General features: G+C 39.6%; 3 protein-coding genes across 5 annotated transcripts in view; 2 read left to right on the top strand and 1 right to left on the bottom strand.

Moving 5' to 3' along the window:
- Nucleotides 1-3,502: 3,502 nt before the first annotated feature.
- On the bottom strand, nt 3,503-5,052 carry LOC111258689 (diphthine--ammonia ligase). Of its 2 annotated transcripts, none has more exons than XM_022830156.2 (3): nt 4,911-5,052; nt 4,491-4,812; nt 3,503-4,152 (listed from the first exon to the last, which is right to left on the bottom strand). In XM_022830156.2, the coding sequence occupies exons 2-3, from the start codon at nt 4,619-4,621 to the stop codon at nt 3,543-3,545; spliced, it is 741 nt and encodes a 246-aa protein (XP_022685891.1). In that variant the 5' UTR covers nt 4,622-4,812; nt 4,911-5,052; the 3' UTR covers nt 3,503-3,542. The 2 variants fall into 2 exon arrangements, with proteins under 2 accessions (XP_022685891.1, XP_022685892.1); XM_022830157.2 differs by having other exon boundaries at nt 4,491-4,694; nt 4,911-5,048.
- A 150-nt stretch (nt 5,053-5,202) lies between these two features.
- On the top strand, nt 5,203-8,655 carry IntS10 (integrator complex subunit 10). 2 transcript variants are annotated; one of them, XM_022830153.2, is made up of 3 exons: nt 5,203-5,363; nt 5,964-6,329; nt 6,692-8,655. In XM_022830153.2, exons 2-3 carry the CDS (start codon nt 6,026-6,028, stop codon nt 8,482-8,484), a joined length of 2,097 nt encoding a protein of 698 aa, XP_022685888.1. In that variant the 5' UTR covers nt 5,203-5,363; nt 5,964-6,025; the 3' UTR covers nt 8,485-8,655. The 2 variants fall into 2 exon arrangements, with proteins under 2 accessions (XP_022685888.1, XP_022685889.1); XM_022830154.2 differs by having other exon boundaries at nt 5,203-5,367.
- Nucleotides 8,656-12,949: 4,294 nt separating this feature from the next.
- Nucleotides 12,950-18,159, top strand: part of Nt5b (5' nucleotidase B) — a 28,052-nt gene continuing 22,842 nt past the window's right edge. The window contains exon 1 of the mRNA XM_022830149.2: nt 12,950-13,622. The gene's annotated coding sequence lies outside the window, so the exon portion shown is untranslated. The remainder of the gene's footprint in view (nt 13,623-18,159) is intronic.

Below are 18,159 nucleotides of genomic sequence, written 5' to 3'. Positions count from 1 at the left end.
TGTTAATGTTTGGCCTATTGAAAGTCTCTCACAAGAAGCTCTGTCGTAGTTATGAAAAGTAGATCACGTATCCTAAGGATTTCTTCACCTATGATTATTTTGCGTTTAAAATGTAAAAGTAATCGATCGATAGTCACGCAAAGGAGTGTAATTAAAACAACTTTTACAACTAAGTGCAGACATATCATAGAGACGAAATATGCTCATAGGTCGATATCGATACCCAAAGTCCTCAAAGTTTAATGACATAGTCAGGAGCTCAGCGGTTCAAATACCAAACGTAACACTCGAAACATCTAATCTAACCAAAAATTCATGCATTAGTATAAGGTACAAAATTGAGTCGACTCATACAACTAAATGGGTCAACGTTTATACTCCATCAAATAAAGAAACACCCTTTCAGCAAAATAATACCGTGGCTGAGGCTACCGTGGCTCTGGACTCGATTCAAAATAAGTTCCACATGCCAAAACGGGCACGGTAACTGAGAGAGCAAGCATTGCAATTCTCGTGGCGTGCTAATTGGTTCGTTCGCTAATTATAGTTGAGGTAGCCCAATGTTTCCTCAGTATAAACGCATCGGTTGAGAAAATGTAAACAAGACAGTTGAGATATTTGCAAAGTACCAAGTCGACTTTCCCGTCCGCTTTTAGCCGTATTTAACTCATGTTGTCTTATACCCTTCGACTTGTTGCTCGCTCGCACACACCAGATTATATTATACTACCTTTTTTTTTTTCTAAAAGAGTTAGTCGTTCTCTTTAGTTTGTTATTTCAATGAAGTTATTTTGCAATCCATTTTTGCTGGTGCAAAGACGATCCTGATCGTACTAACAGTGGGAGCACGACCAACCTTAGCGGTATGTCCCAACAAATGAAATCTTTGTTTTATCATCTCTCGGAGTACACGCTGTGGGTTCTTGATTGAAGCTTACCAGACTTGTACATTATTCAACAGCTATAGTTACCGAGACATAACAACATTTCCTCATGATTCTCAATATAGTACATGTGTAGCACGAATCATATCAATTTAAGGCCATTTTTGTGTATATGAACATGAGAGTCATTTTTCGCAAGCACGTTCTTTTTATTGTTGAATTCCATTGGAAGCTAAAACCTACGGACAAACTACTGTGAATTTAGTTAGAGATAGCGTCAAGACTGTCGGCAGATATGACTGTAATAGAGATTGCAGCAGAGTTGCGAAAAAACAGGTTTTAAAAATGAAAAGCCTACTAAAAAACTCATTTATTGTCGATTAAGTTCTCCACTAAAAGGACTCATAAACATAAGAGCACATTCTAATAGTGCTGACGGCCAAAATCGATCTGAATTTCAATGGTAAAAATCTAGTTAATGAAAAGTAGAAATTACAGAATTCTGCTTTCAGCTAACTCAGTTAGGCTGCCCGAATGAGTCACTTTTTTCCCCACTTATGTCACGATGGTTTGCCAACCTCAAGGCTTATTTTAGGCTGCCGGATTCTAGGAAATTTAATATATACGTGTCAGGAAACATGGAAGTCCTTCATTGTATCATGCAACAAAATACTTTTTTTCTACCTATTTTAAACTCCCATAATTATTTTAATGTTTTTATTTATCTATGTATGTTATCTATTTAGATTATTCATGTAGCCCTAATACAGATATCTACCACTTCAGGTAAAATAATTTTTTTATAAATCCATTCAAGAAAAACTCGACCTTATCCAAATATGAGCTGTATTCACTATCTTGCTGAACGACATAATCCTATTAACCTTAGAGATTCTAGCTGTCGTTAAACCGAAATGCGAATTTCTTATGCGGATAACCTATCCTAGACTTGACAGATCGCTGCGCCCTTTTCGTCGACCGGTCGTCACAAAAGTCGATCACTTAACAGCGCTTTTTCTTTCTTGCGTCCTCATAAACCCTTCGGTGCTATTGCAACGCGAGCAGGTTTAAGCGGTATAATCATATGGGCATATATTACATTTACATATATCAGTCGCCCGAGCGCAATGTTTTCAAGAGAACAGTGCCTCTCGAAGCGCACTCTCAAGACGACGCATACAGAAAGAAAAATGTAAGCTCTTTCTATGCAAAACAATTAGCGGTTAGTTAACGACACATTGCCGCATTAGACCCCATCGTCTATTGGTAGGTACTAATACTGCTAAAATACAATAGTCACTTGAAGTTGTTATCAATTCTATCCAATCTATAACATAATCTTTAATGAATTGTTTAAAGGAGACTAAAAACACTAAGCTAGAACCTGTCATGAGTATCACATTGAGTGAATGCTGTTCGATCTATTGTAAAAATATTTTATAAAAAGCAAACTCGCGGCCAATTCTGTTGTTCGAGATCTCAGAATTCTCTTTTAATATTAATTATAAGACGAGACTAGCAACACAAGAGCCATTGTGCTGCTATACTAATGTCAAAGGGTCTCTGTTCCCTCGCGATAGATTGTTTTATATTGTAATTAATATTGTAACTTATTGGTAATAAATAAGACTTTTGCCATATAAAAATTCATCATTTTTATATGAAATGACTTACTACGAATGATGAAGTGCTATATAGCGTTCGCAGAGTCAACATTAAGGTTGGAATGTCACCAACTGATTTGCCAGTGATTAACGCGACTAGCTGTTGAACTCGCAAAAAAGCTTAATTAGGGCTCTGCTTACTTCTTCAAAAGTTGAACGCATAAGTAGCATTCCCGGCTATTACTATTGGCTTAGTTGAAGGGAAGAGCAGCTTTAAGATACGCTATTTCAACTGAGTGTTATTTATTCTTCGAAAAAGATTAACTACAACAAGTACGAAGGCCTTCTGGATTTTATTTCACTGATGCTGAGCCCGAAAAGACTTTTCGACGCTTTCTTTGTGGAAGTGCCAAACGGTTTCCGTAATGCTGTTAATTAAAGATTCGGATGTGCCACCAATCGCTTGGTGCTTTTAAGAAGGAATTACCTTAAATGACTAACATCTCCTGTACGCATCTATACGACGGGACTACCGCTAAGGTTGCTCAAAAAGCGAATAAAGCAAACTCGGTTGTAAATAGAATGCCATCATCATCGAGTTGAACCTAAAAAGGCGTTGAGTATGGCTGTGTGAAACATGTACGCAGCCTGAAGCAAGCAACAAGGAATCAATGATCAGCAGCTCGTCGACAGTAAATGTTTTCTTTTAACAGTCAAAACAGATTCGTACACTGCTTATTGGTGCGCTAGGGAACATGTTAAATACATTACTCCTAGTCCACTTTTAGTCTAAATTGCATCTAGGAGTGAGCAGAAACATGTGTTAGCTACGCAAAAAAGTAAACACCTAGTTCACCTTTCCCCAGAACAAAATGTGACACATTTAATACATTTTAGACATAATTTACACTATGAAATGAGATCCAATTATATATTATTAAGCTTAAGTCAATAGGGCGGTGGATAAATGGTTTATCCATCGTTTGAATATTACAGTAGTAAAAAATATAGGTATTCAACGTTTTTTTGCACATACATCTTTATTATCTGTTTATTATTTATTTTCTAGATGAAGTTTTTTCAAACGTAAGTAAGCCACTGGTGAAAAAGCATCGTCTGAGTGTATCACAGTTTCTAGGCTGTCGAGAATAATTCTCTTTTTGAACAGTGGACAATCGAGTGTGAAACTCTCAAATTCGCCTCCTTCGCCACATACGTTTAGGTCGTACTTTTCCTTGAGCTTCAGCATTTCAGGAAGGATCTCGTTGAGAGTTAGACCCAGATGACGTGGCAGAAGACCCATAGCAGCTGTCTTAATAATAATTGCATGCAGACCTGAATCTACCATATCCTGAAGAAGGGCAGTTTGTTCACGGTGCCACAGATATGCCAACATTTTTAGACCTAGGCGTGCGCATACATTTTCACATCGGATGCGCTGGTAGTCTGAAAAGATCGCTCCAACGGATATCGCGTCAAACTTGACTTGTTCGCGAACTTTACTCAGCAATCGAAACAAGTCTTCTACTTCATCATTTTCAGACGGGGTATACTCCATTCGAGTATCTCGTGGGATACCAGTAATCGTCTCCTGGAACAGCGGCAGATTCATTGCTTCGGCATACACATGAAGAGCACTTGTCCCGACGGTCTGGTACATGTAACTGAAATATAAAATATGACCTGTCAATTAAGCAATACAAGAACAAGTACAGCGTTAAAACTAACAAATGAAATGAATAATTTAAAATGGAAGATTTTCCGAATGGCATAATCGAATAATTTTTTCACGACTCCAAGTAAACAAAAAATACTGTTTTTTCTTTTACTATTTAATTATGTCCTGATTTAATATAGTATAATCACGCATATACTTTGCGAAAAAGCTAAAGTGATACATTTTAATATGTGCAAATATTAAGCTAGGCTACATACTTTATCGTTTTCGTCTATGAATTGAACTTCAGCTTTATTATCTACACACCGAGTATATCAAACTCACCTGTCAAGCTCTTCCTTTCCTTCACCTCCTGTTAGGTTTGCCAGGGCCACGATCTCATGTCCGTTCTTCACGCATTGCATCATATTGAAACAGCTGTCCTTCCCACCGGACACCAGGGCCACAACCCTCATTGTTATCCTGACACTTTTCTTAGTTTTAAGACAAACTTGGAGCCTGCTTTTCCATATCAGCTGTTCATCGTGACTAGTAAAATTGATCAAAGTTTATTGCGGCTCACTATATTGTCAAGAAATTAAGTAGCTGGTGTTCTCTCCAACTTGAACGAAGCACGGAGTAGTAATGGCACATAAACGTTTTAAACCTAAGACAGTGGTAGAATTGGAAGGTGTTCAAAAGTCACAAAGTTCTATCAAATAAAACTAATAACAGTATACAAATTTGTAACATTTTTTAACTTACAGTAAAACAAGTTATTTATCACAATTCCTGAATGAACACTTTTAGCTATCAATTAATATGACATCGTCATATTACGCTATTGATATTAGAGGAACTTCCCGCGTGGACGTCGTTCATGCCGTATTAGACAGTAAAAGTGGCCGCCGGTTTCGTGGAGATTCGACCAACCAACACAGCTTACTTTGCTTGAGTCATAAATAGAATCCGACAAGTAGTATAATTCGGCGGAAGTTGCCGAGCTGCTCCAAGAGGACAATATTGCGCAAGAAGGGTTTGTTGTCGTATACTTTTGGGTGCGCCGGTCGGTTTCAGTGATTTAGCAAATTTATGTGCTGTGTTATTAATAATCAAATCTTTGAAAATTGTATTTCCTTTAGGCCTCGAATTACCTTCGGGTGCGGTGAATATGACGGAAAAAGAATTGTATATATAGGAAGGCCATTCATCTAAAACGTATGTACGTTTTAGTAAGTAAAAAGGTGTTTTAGTACAGTAACTTCTTTTTATTTATTCGTTTATGATTGCTATTTATATCAATAAAAGCAAATTTAATACAGAATCTCACCATGCAAAAAAACGATTGATAAGAATTAGTAAGTTTATAATTAATAAAACATGTAGTTAATGTGACTCTCACAAGGCATGTGCGAAATTTTATATTATAATGTAATATATTATATAATATATTATGGGATGGAACACCGATGTAATTGTTGTAAGTTATATTTGATTAGGAGTGATATAAGGGGGATTAGGAATTAACGCGAGCGTTTTTCTGGCCAATAATTATATCTAGCATACAGAACATTATATACACCCGTTTTATAAGCATATTTTTGGAGATACGGCAACATTCGTCTCTGCAACTAACTATATGAAACTTTCTCACAGTGTTTCATTTCAAGGCCTGCAGTGAATCCTTAATTATCATCATAACAATGACACAGAAATTTTATGGGTTTGGCAATCCGATATCCCTTTTACAAAACAACTAAAGAATAAAATACACTAAATACCTCTCCATAACACCACTTGATCTTTTCTGTTTTGTAGGCGAACACTCGCAGCAGACCTTTTGTTAGCTTTTTTTTCGGTTTGGCTGTAATAGCATATCAATGTTAGCCCCAGTGGAAAGCCCGTGTGGAACAGGCGGCGTGTCGCTCACAGGCACAGGCGCGGAGGAATACCTGATCTCACGGTCAAGCTGCTCAGACCCGTATGAATCAGATGCATGGCTACTCACGGCGAAAACACTCTTTCCGGGTAGTTTTTCGGTGCAATTTGCTATCTACGCGATGTATAAGGAAAGCCAACGCTACGCTGAAGCCGCCACTCAACTCACTGATCTACTTGTCGCGTTTGGAAGAGAACCAGCTCTTTGGCCAGAGATGCGATTAATTGCGGCCGGTGCTACTGCAGGTGAACAGACAACTTTATCAGATCTATTTACAACTAGGATTCGAATCCATAACTACTCAGTAAAAGGAAATCATTGCCACTCGATGATAAAGTAAGACAATATGTGCATGTTATACATTAACAACTGTGAGCCTCTCAAAGTTTTATATAAAAGTAGATGAAAACTATAATAGAGTTAAATCTAGAATTAAAATTTTAGTTGTTGGATTAGCTAACTTCTGCAGCTGCAAGTATCATCGACTAATTCATCTGCATCCTTCATAATTCATTTATCTGCATGGCTGTTTGTGTAAAAAATTTAAATCTTTTAGCTTAGAGTCACGTCAAGTTCTAATGCCATAGTTTATTGGTCGCCGTTACAGGTGTTCCGCTGCAGGAAGCGTTAAACAACGACTCCGCCAGTTCTGCTCAATTTTCTGTTGCCAACTGCTCGTCTACGACCAGCGCTGCTTCGGCGATCTTCGCCCAGCTCACGTCCCAGTCACAATACGCTCTCTTACTAGCAGTTTGTGGACGTGCCACAGATGTAGCCGACCGTTGCAAGTGCACGCTGCTCCTATTGCGTCGATTCCCAGACAGCATCACGGAACATGGTGCACCACTAATTGAAGAGCTCTTGGCCACTCAACACGGCGGGCAACAATCACTGATTGCGACACAACTAAGGCGACTTCTGGTGTGTGACGTGCTACCATTGGTTCTGCCCAGATTGCAGTTGTCCGCGCTACTTGTTATAGAGCTACTAGAACATGGGATCGTCTTTTACGTGCGAAATATGTATACGGTGCATGGCTCGATGTTGAAACAGGGGCCAACCTCGACTGACGATACCAAGGAGACTTGGGCACGATTATACGAGCTATGTCAGCTTGTTGCATCCAAGCTAAATTGGAGCATGGTTGATCTTCTAGAAGGATCGTCAGGTTTGTCGGAAGAGCAATTAACTCGACTGAAGGCGGACGCGCCACATAGTGGGGATGTTGTTGATCTTTCGAAACCTCGAAGTTCGGCTAAAGTAACTCCTCCGGAAGACAGGACGCAGAAGTTTTACATAACATTGGTATTATTCCTTCGATCAGTTTATTTTTATGGGCGGTACACAAATGCTTTGGAAAGTGACGAATATACGATGCCAGGCTGCGTATTGGTCGACTATCGGGAGCCAATTCTACAACCACCGAAGAAGAAAAAACTCGAAAAGCCGCCCGGCCAACTGTCAGCTAGTAAACTATTGCCTGCAGACGTGGCTATCCCGCTCATCGCGCATTTTCAAATCGCTGTAAGATGCTGGACTACGCTAACTATTGCGTATAAGGCAGATTTCGATCGAATCTCGAAGCTCCTTGGACTGACTGAACATTGGAATTATTTTCTGAACATGTTCTTCATTGATGCTGCTGTTTATCAGAACCGTCTAGATGAAGCACTTCAGCTGGGTTGTAAGCTTCTTGGCGAATTGGCGACCAGCTCAGATTGGATCAGTAGAGTAAAGGCAAATCTTCAGATGGCAAGCTGTCTTTTTGCTACTGGTGATAGAGAGACGGCTTTTACGAGGCTAACCGAAACTTTGACTCTATTCGCTTCCCAGTCGGATGATGGCAAAGATCGGGCAAGCAGCTCAACGACGAAAACGACGTCTGCGACGACTTCTGAAACGAGTCAAAGCCTGTGTTTCGTTGTATGCACTCGCGATGAGGTTCTTCGCTTTTTCGTCAAAATACTAATGACAATTCTGAAAGAACGTGTTGGGTCAGACCAAAGAGATGATTCGGCGCTAGGCAGCCTCATTGTACTTAGCCAGGCAGAGTGGCCGAAGCATGAAGCCCAACTACTTCAGCTAATTGCAAATATTCGCCGTTTAAAGTCATTTAGCTACCCGCTCTTTATGAACTATGTCGTCGTGCCCGACATCCTTGAAGAATTCGCGTTTCTCGCATCAGACCATCAACAGGAACTGCAGCTAGACCTTCTGCCAGCAACGCAGGGCGTCGGGTCGAGGTCGCGTACGGTGACTCGAGGCGTCAACAAAGGCGCCAAGGAAGAACTCCGTGCGGCTATGGAGAAACAGATGGGCCGAGCTAATGAAGATGTGAACCAGTTGATCATTGCATTTCTGCTTAATGAACGACACTTAGTGTCTCCGAAGGGTCGATGATAACAGAAAAATTAGCAGATAGCGGTCAGTAAAAAACATGCTCGATGTGGCCGATGTTCATATGAATGAATAGATCCCAATTCATCCCTTGTATATACATATACGAACCAAGATAGTATTTTGTTTGACTAATTTCTTTTGTAAATAAAATTTGTTGCAAGATAAAACGTACCTAGTGTTTCGTGGGTATATGAAGATTGTACACTATACAATGTTATTTTGCTGAAGTGATAAGAGGATATTTTGAATTATGTAAGCGTGATGAATAATGAAGTTCATATCCGCCAGATTTGTTAGGTAAATCAACCAACTCGTGGACAAAGATAGCCCAACTAGCTTTGAATACCATGGATCACTAGGCTGAATTCAGATTACGAACTGACTATAGACTTAGCTATGTTCAAATATTTGTACATTTGTTACATAATCGATTAATAGCCATATATTTGACATGTAACTTAACCTTTTAGGCTAAAATATCTGCTAGGCTATCATAGTAACTTTAGCTGCCTTCGAACTCTAAAAATTATTACTACCTTTTTGCATGTAAAATAGTGGTATCTTGAGAAGAATCATTATCAATAAAAAAACTGGATAACATCAAGGTGTAAAATTAGTACAAAATATTATCTAGATATTGACGGGACTTTCGATTTTTTCGGCGCTAAGCTTTTTTCTTATAATGATCTAATAGAAGCTCCCATAGAACAAAAGCAATCAACCACATATTCTTTTTACAAGTTTATCGGTGTAATGAGTTTCTTTAAAACCGACTTAGCATTATAGCGATACCTAGCATTGTACTTTACGGCAGCTGATCTTATAAAATAACTACGTATTGACAGGTCCTTTTGGTTGTGAATCTTGTGTAGGCCAACCAACCCTAACGCCAATTCCAAATTAATACTACGTTCAATATTTTTCGTTTAGTGGCGAATACAAGAAAGCTGACGGTACAGCAAAATAATTTGAGCATTCTAGTAGTTGTACAGACCCTCCTCCTTTGTTTAAAGGAACTATTTAGCCGGAAGTGTTATATATGCTTTTATTCTGAGAGCATGTATAACTAGCCAAAGAGGTTTGCAAGCGCAGATTCATTAAACAGAACAATAATGCTTTATACTGACCCAAGTGAAGAATACTTCGTCAGCCACAACTAATTAGTGTCATTATTAGGAAACGGCAGCAACTTGGCGTCAGAAGTCAGCCTTTACTCAAACACGGTTCATCCACCATTGCCTGTCGAGAGATAAATTGCGGCAGAATTCGGTATATGGATTGTATAGTGGTGTTTCGTCAAGCTAATATGCTAGAGTCCTCACTGAAACCGCTGGCTGCGCTTACTGACTGGAAAACCGTTAGCTCTTGAGCCCTTAATATACACAGAGACTAAAATATTGGCTTACATTATTTTTGTGTCAGTTTGTTGCATATCGTTTCTGATGACGTTTCTGCCGGACCATAAATTACCATCGTTAAGCAGGAACAAGTTACTCCGTGTACGATTATTTTTGATCATTCCCATGTGTTGGGCCCTTTAGGAGATTTCCGAACGACTTAACATAACAAATGAGCAGGTTGAGTAGTATCTGCTTCGTATTTATCATTAAAAATGATAAACACTTTTACCTTTTCGTCTCTCTTTGAAACTATATGCTATTTGTTTAGTATGTACCCAACTTTAAATCACTTTTCCTTATTTATAAAGAGGAACATCTACTATGTAAACCAGTACTTCCACAATTACGCTAAGTGTACTCCCGTGAACTTCCTGAGTTTCCGTTCGACCACGAAAACAATATATTAACTGGATCGATATCGCATCAACCTAACCGCGCAAAAGGCGAAGTACATAGAACAACGCGTGTATTTTTTCTTGTTTCTTTCTACTAAATTAAAGCGAAAAGTCTTATTCAAACCGTGGTGTACTTTAATGATAGCGTTGTTGTTACAGTTCTTTTACAATTGGTCGACGCAGTTGCTTGTGTACTATGAGCTCCTGGTGTGGCTTTCCTAGGTGTATTAAAAAAATGCTATGAGGTGGTAGTACTGATAGCTCGACAAAAATTACGACAAGAAGGCCTTATTCAAGAATCAACTGTCCTTATTGATCTGGACGTTTTCGGTCTATTCGTTTTGTATGCGGCGACAACATCGAATAGATTGAGCAGAAAAATGTATTTAGTTTTTCATAGTTTATATTAAAAAAACAAATAGAATGTATTTTAACAGAGCCGACTATGAGCACAAAACTTCTTAACAAATTTAGTTATAACTAATCTATGTTGACCCATACCTTTCAAATTCCAGTGTGGTTAGACAACATTGATCGAACATTGATTGAACAATGTATCCTGACTTGATTGACTTGCCATAGGAATTGTGTGGTCTAAATACGATTTCGTTTGGTTACCAGACAGACCTAGGACTTAACGTAATGACGAATAAGGTAAGCGCCATCTATTAGTGGCAAAATTAACAATCTATCTTCACGCAGAGATGGCTAGTCGTTGTGTCAATATTTAAGTACTGTAATAATCAATACGGAATCGATAAATGTCAACACACCTAATAGTGAGCACGAAAAAATGCGTCACTTTTCTAATGGGAGAATCTTATTAAAATGCATTTTCGACCTTGCTCTGGTATCGAGCGTTTTAAATGCATTCCGTATTGGCTAAATATTTTATAGATGCGTTTGAAAGTAATCTAGGTCATGATACTTTATGTAGGGCATAACCAAGAAATTACAAGTGTACTGTCATGTTTATCCACAAAGATGCGAGACAGGCGATTCTATTTGCATGCGTCTTTCGGATTCTAGCCAGAGACCGATGGTTGCTAGTCAACTGCGTAATCCTTCGCAAGTATGATGCTGCATCTGCAAACCGAAGCAGGAAACAAATGACACTTGGCCACAGATTGCTTCCTGTCCAGTAAATAAGTTTTCTTCTTTATCTTGTGAAACTTTCGGTTAGTTTCCAATTTTGGTTGCCATACTCGTTACAGCTGTATTTCACACGACGTCGGATTTAGTGAGCAATTGAAAATAAACTATTTGTTTTTCTAGTCTGTAATCTTTATTTTCACAATAGTCGGGCGACGTGTCAACGAATACTGTAAATTTTCTACAGCAAAAGGGCTTCGTAATAACATCGGTATTCGTGGAGATCCATGATTCACCGGTGGCGAATTTGTTGTTCCCATTCCCGTTTTTTTAGACGCAGTTTCTGATACAGTGAAGTGGCCAATGGCACCGGCTACATTGTACCAACGGGAAAACACTTCACTTAGCTACATCATTTGTTTTGAATTTTGCGCTACGCTTGTGAGTAGTACGAGTTGAACTCTAGTATGGATCTATCACAATATATATATAACAGCGAATGTATAACATAGAGTGTGTATTAAGTTATTTGCATGTGACTAGCGTAGAGCGTGTATTGGGCCTCTTATTTGCCCTTTTCTAGATAGGCACCCTTCGTTTAAATGCCTGTAGGTTGTTCTCTATAAAGTGTTGACTAGGCACGTGTGGTACGAAAAAAACAGGTATTTCAGTTTGTTTAGTAAATGAGATTTCCGTAAAATTAGACAAATACCTTAATACTGATGTAATAATAGTAAAAGCCTTAAATATCTTTAAAAAGGCATTATAGTTGAAAATAGCACCAAACTGAACTCGAAACATTTTTTTGTTTCTTAGTCTGCGTTAATCAGTCGTAGCAAATAGAAAGTCACTATATATATCTGACTTAATAGATAGCATTTGGCAAAAGAGGCCAAGTGATTGTCAATCACAACACTTTACTTAAATTAATTACGTACTTTAATTTTACGTGTTAAATGTTTTTTCTAACAGAAGTGATCCCCTGCTATCCACATCGTTCATTTCAATTATATTTATGCAACCCTATTTATGTTGTTGTGCCATTAAGTCATAATAATATTACGTTAAGAAGGTATTTTCTTCTTCACGGGACAGGTAGGCGAAGTTACTGTAATTTCAGTTATCTTCGTGATGGCGTAGTAGTTGCTTATTCAACTTAACGACGCTTTGTGCGCTGGTTTAGAACCGAAACTACCATTCGTTTTGTACTGGGAGCGACATCGGCCAAACAATACTCAGCGGCAATAGCTGACGTAAAACTCGGAACATTCTTTATTTACTATAATTTCAGCCATTTTTCTGTCTACTTATGGGCGTATACTACTTTTTGCGTCGACTATGCCAAGTTTTTTCAAAGATATCTATTATTGCAGCTGTCCTATCCATGACACCTCTATGACGACGATTTTGACAATGGCGTATATGGCCGTAGATCAGCTAAGCCTGCCTCCCCTCTCTGTCTGCCTGCGACGTTTAATGACGCTCTTCGCGTATCTACTGCATAAATTCATTTTTGGCGCTACAGCCATCGCCGCAGAGAACAGCATCGGCAGCGGTAGCATTAGAAAGCAGGTGAGCAGTACGGCCTGTTTTCGTTTTCCTTCTCACCATCCCTCCCCCTCAGGTACGCGCTTGTCGCAGGATCAGAACCGATCGTCCCGCCGCCGGTCAACTCTCCCTGAGCGGACTGCACTGCAGAGACGGGACAATCATGATTGTTGCTGCTATTTACACAAACAGACGCAGCGGCCGGCAGCCACAAGCTATAATGTCCGTTCGAAATCCCCTGTCCGAGGAACACTGCCGCTGTGGGCTTCGCTCCGTCTCATAGAGTGTAGTACAGCTGTTGATTAAGCGACGTTGTCGTCATCCTGTGTTGTTCATGTTGTTAGCTTATTTGGAAGCGCCTTACCGTGATACCGTAAAGTGTCTGTACAGTTGTAGGCGGAGGTTAAGCGTCGACGGAACGGGACAGTTGGACTCGCCCATCTATTATAACCACTGCTGATTCTGTTGGTATCACAAAGGTATTGCCACGCTTCAACTTTACGAGGGTGTATTAGTTGGGGGGACGAAAAGGATAGCTTTTTGTGTGAGTGAGTGAGTGCGGTGAAGAAGGGGACAGATACATCAGGGCCAAAAGAGAAAAAGGTAGTGCTTCTGAAACTGTTCCAACGAACTCACCTGTTCCCGCCTTTCATCCGGTTCTCCGCTGACTCCGTGGGACTGTTAGGATTTCTGGGGAATCCGGGTAAGTAGGAGATTTTCAAGTAAATTCCGGGCAAGATATCAGATTGCGTGCTCCAAAAGTGATGAATAAATTAGGTGTGGTAGTTGCAAAGTGAACCATTTTATGGAAAATATGCTAGTACAAGAGAGTCATGACGGAGTTGTGCTCTTTATGTAATGAAGCCCTAATAGGTTCAGATGTATAAAAGTGTGGAGATATTAAATTAGAGGTGTCGGCGTTATTATCAATGCTATACGTTGTATGGTCATTAGTATGAGCAAATATATAGTAAATGCTGGTTAATATACAATTTCTTTTGTTATCTAAAGACATTTGTAAAAAAGATAGCCTCTTTGATCAAAATGTACGTACAGGTATGCATGTGAAAAAAAGTCGCGCCAGTTCAAAGATTAACTGCGAAAAAAAGATTAAAATCTCATGCAGCTCGACTCAAGCCTGTTTCTCTACCGCTTATAGGTGGTATTTAATTGCAAAGGAGCTGAGTGACTGGTTCAGCGGTGCAATGCGATCGATCTCATCTGATCTCACTGCGGTCCTAGCTGTAACGGAAGGACGTGCTCTGTGTAACCAGTCCGCTTACTCACCTCGCCAACTAGAACCATGTATACGAAACACGAAGTCATGTATATTATCGGAGTTCACTTGATAAGCAGGCCACCTTTCGTTATAACGAAATACCAGCGCTTAATTATACACAGCCAGTTTGTTCGCCCTTTCCTTACAATAGCGCAGCAAATAACGTGTTTGCTTGCTAAAAGTAGGGACACGTGGTAGTTTAGGTCCGAGTTCAGGTGTAGGGATGCCGCGCTTCGTGCTGGGAGCCAATCCTCTGGAATGAAAGATAACAGCTCAACTACCGGACGTAGAACACGTAAAAAATTTAGTTCATCTAATCGTTATGTTCGACCGTTGAAGCCCGCATTAGCCACTGAACTGGTCTGGCTTATCTGTGAACCTCATGTGATGCCGAAACTTCCGCTCAAACCAAAACAGCTCCTTAGTTCGCCGGGCTGTCTAAGCAGCTCAGGCTATTTAGCGAAAAACCAGTCTGTGTCTGCAATGAAGTTACGGCGAAATGAATGTTAGAAGTAGAATCAAGGACACCGTTTGCGGTTGAACCTAAACGAAGGATTAGATTTATCGGTAAATCGGCTGCCGCGAACTGACATCATTAACAACCATACGTCAAACAGAGCATCTATACTTATGGACCTATAGATAATCAGTTCGATTGCAACATATAGTGGGCACGAAAAAAACACATCTATCTGGTTGCTATGCCACTGAGCTAGCAACAATAGCGGCAATAGAGCCATCATCGTTTGGTTTGCCGGTTCGCCGGTCAGCGCTTATCACCCGTTTCCTAACAACGTAGCCAAATGCCGGTGTTACAGTGTCAGCACATACCGCACTTTACAACTTGAAGCAGAAGCAAACGGCATAGGTCTGGTCCGAAAGCTGTGAGAAATACCTCTGCTAGAACTAATAGAGAAATATAGCAGTTTCAGAATATAGTGTAGGCATTTAGGGGTCGGTGAGGGCGGGTGGTACGCGGTATCGGGTAGTTAACATCGCTAAAGCAAGGCCGCAAGGTCCGCTAGGTTCCTTTTAGTCGGTGCGGGACATTGCTGGTTTAGAGTGACAAAGAAACGAAAAAAAAAAATCACAGAGACTACAAAAAAGCGTATATTCCCAATGGCCTAGGATGATTATTTGCTAGACATAGATTAAATATAAACTCGAGATTGGTAAGTAGCACTTGTTCTGAGTGCGTTTTATAGATGCTTTGTTGGCGATTCAAACATACAGCGTTACGAAGACAACGTGATATTTAGAGGATATGTAGCGGAGATGATCAAATATACAATCAAGATATGGAAGAAACAGAAAAAGCTGAATGATGATTTCTGTTTCAATGGTGGCCACGTACTGGATTTAGCTATGCTGACAAAAAAAAAAAAACTAGAAAAAGTCACTGCTTTGCTAATACCTAAGAACATCTTTATACACACTACGAAAGCGGGACATATAGAACAAACATGAACCAAATATCCCCTACTTTAGAACAAATACAAAATAAACAATGAACGTAGCATCCCATTAGCAAAGAAGAATTTTGATGTTTTGTTAGTTAGCACCTTCGTTGACGGTTGTCCGTTCTGCATGCTTCGCCCTTCGCGCGAATCTTCGAAAGAAAGGGTGTATTTGATCGAAGCACTAACATATGTCGATATAATGAGATCATTTTAGCAATATAGCCTTGTTCGCGATAGCGTTTTGGCCTCTGTTATCATGAATCTAACAAGCAGAGCGAATACATACTTGTTGTTCTTATATCGGTGTGGCCTTCCCAAATATGACCTTTGTCAATTCTTCCATAGGCCAACAACTCTTACTGGACGTCGCTGTGCTGATGGCAACGACGGCGGCAGGGCGGCGAAAGCTGCTTACCTTTAGATTCGCTTAGCTGGCCGTCGACAGTTCGACCCACCATTTGATCCCGATGGACGAGTATGCGTAAATGAAGTGGACAGGTAAAACGTCGGTCCGCGGGCCATATCATACCGTAGCGGCGTACCGGCCTCAAGACGAATTATTTTCTCCTTGTTTCTATCTTTATGTTGTTAAAACGCCGAGTCTGCTACTGCCGACGACAAGTCGCAAAATTTTTTGAAAAACTGTTACGGACGGTCGTGTTGAGAGTAAAGGAGCTCTGAAATTTGGAAAGTTAGAATTCGTAGCGGATAAATAGACGAGAGAGCTGTCACAAGTAGAAATAAAATCTGAAAATTGGCCGGACAATTCCGCGTTACGGTGTATAAATATATTTTGTATGTATAGTGAATAAAATACGAATACTCTTTGTAAAAAACGCAAAAAAAGAAAATTATTTTACATACTCTTTTCTAATGAAGCAATCTCTGAGATGATCTTTTTGCCGTTTTTTTAATTAGGCTTTGGTGAGTAGTGACAACGTAAATGCTGATCACTTTCACGGTCAAAAAATTCTGATTTTAGCTTATTCGTGTAAACGCATTACCTAGGTAATCTTTTATGTGCATTCGCTAGAATGTACGTGCACTAACAAAACATAGGAAGGATAAGACGTGATATCTGGCTTCACAGGTCTATCCCGAGAAATCTCCTTTGAAATCCTTCGATTCCAATATAATTTCAGCTAAGTTTTGGAAAGGGGGTCCAGGTCCATCCCCGTAGGGAGTGAAAATAAGATGCAAAATACTGCGTCGCGAAGACATAGTAGTAGAAAACTGTGGTGCTCAAGAGCATGTTCCAATGCGGTTGTGAAACCTACAATAAATCAATTCACCCAATTGAGAACACTGGAATGAACAGGCATGTTCCCAGCGATGTTTCGCATGTGTTAGATTCTTGCAGTGTTGTTTGACAGGTTTGTTGGTTCATGACGTCGTTTGCTATAGCGCAGACGAGCTCGGCAGCACTGGCCTCTAGAAGCGACTTTTCCGGGTATCGCCTTACAAAGAAGACCTACCTCTAACGTAGCCATGAAATAGCTACGTTCCAGAAGAGATATACAATGAAGTGCATTGGACTGAATATTTTCAAAGACCTGTTCCAGTGGCTCTCAGTTGACAAAAAACAGGATATTTTTACTAATAAGGACCACCAATATGTCCCGGCTGCTCTAGATTTCTTTTTTATATCAAGTAAAGCTAAGTCGTATGATTTAGCTACCCATGTGTATCTACTAGTGTAGAATAAACGAATGTTGTACAAACTATCATCACTGTAGGTCGTTAAGTTTGAATCAGAGTTTTGTAAACTTTAAGAGGGTAAATAAAACCGAATAAATAACCTTATTAACTAAATAGGGTGGCTGATAGTAGCACGTTATACATAATTTAGGCAACGTATTTTTGACGCATCATACAATTCTGAGAAAAACATATGTAGAATCGTACGGATAAAAAGGAATGACTTAAACGTTGTTACATAAGTTCGCTTATGAATGCCACTTTCCTAACTCGTGAGGACCGCCGCTTGATTCGTGATCATTCAGCGTTATTCGAAATTCGAAAGATATAGAAAAAAAAAAATAATCTGCAAGAGACTGTCTAAATGATTCGAGGAAATCGTCTTTCAGGTTGACCTGAGTTCGATAAGATAACAACTCAATGAGCGGAGCCTCTCCATACTAATCTGTCTATTGACGTTACGCGAAAAGCTGCTGATGGCGCCTTATCAGTTGATATATTACTGTTGACGATATTAGCACCTCTTTATATGTCTGATAGGAAAACGTTTTAGTTTTCTTACTAGTTGCCATACCAATTAACTCGAACTCGTGACAAACGCAAAAGGCAAAAAAAATTGAATTAAAATAAATGTAATGTATCGCAAGTGGCTGTCAGAAGGCAGACAGACAGATTCAAACATTATAATAATAGTTGGGCATCAAATACACAACTACTTTACCGCGCCAAAGCTGCAGATAAATGAGATCATGTGTCGTCAAAAACGGATGTTTTGATCGGAAACACCTTTTCTTTTATGATAA

This window comes from Varroa jacobsoni, unplaced genomic scaffold (assembly GCF_002532875.2).
Source record: "Varroa jacobsoni isolate VJ856 unplaced genomic scaffold, vjacob_1.0 scaffold_254, whole genome shotgun sequence".
Lineage (NCBI taxonomy): Eukaryota > Metazoa > Arthropoda > Arachnida > Mesostigmata > Varroidae > Varroa > Varroa jacobsoni.
The sequence above is the reverse complement of the archived record's forward strand: the minus strand, read 5'-3'. Positions and strand labels throughout refer to the sequence as shown.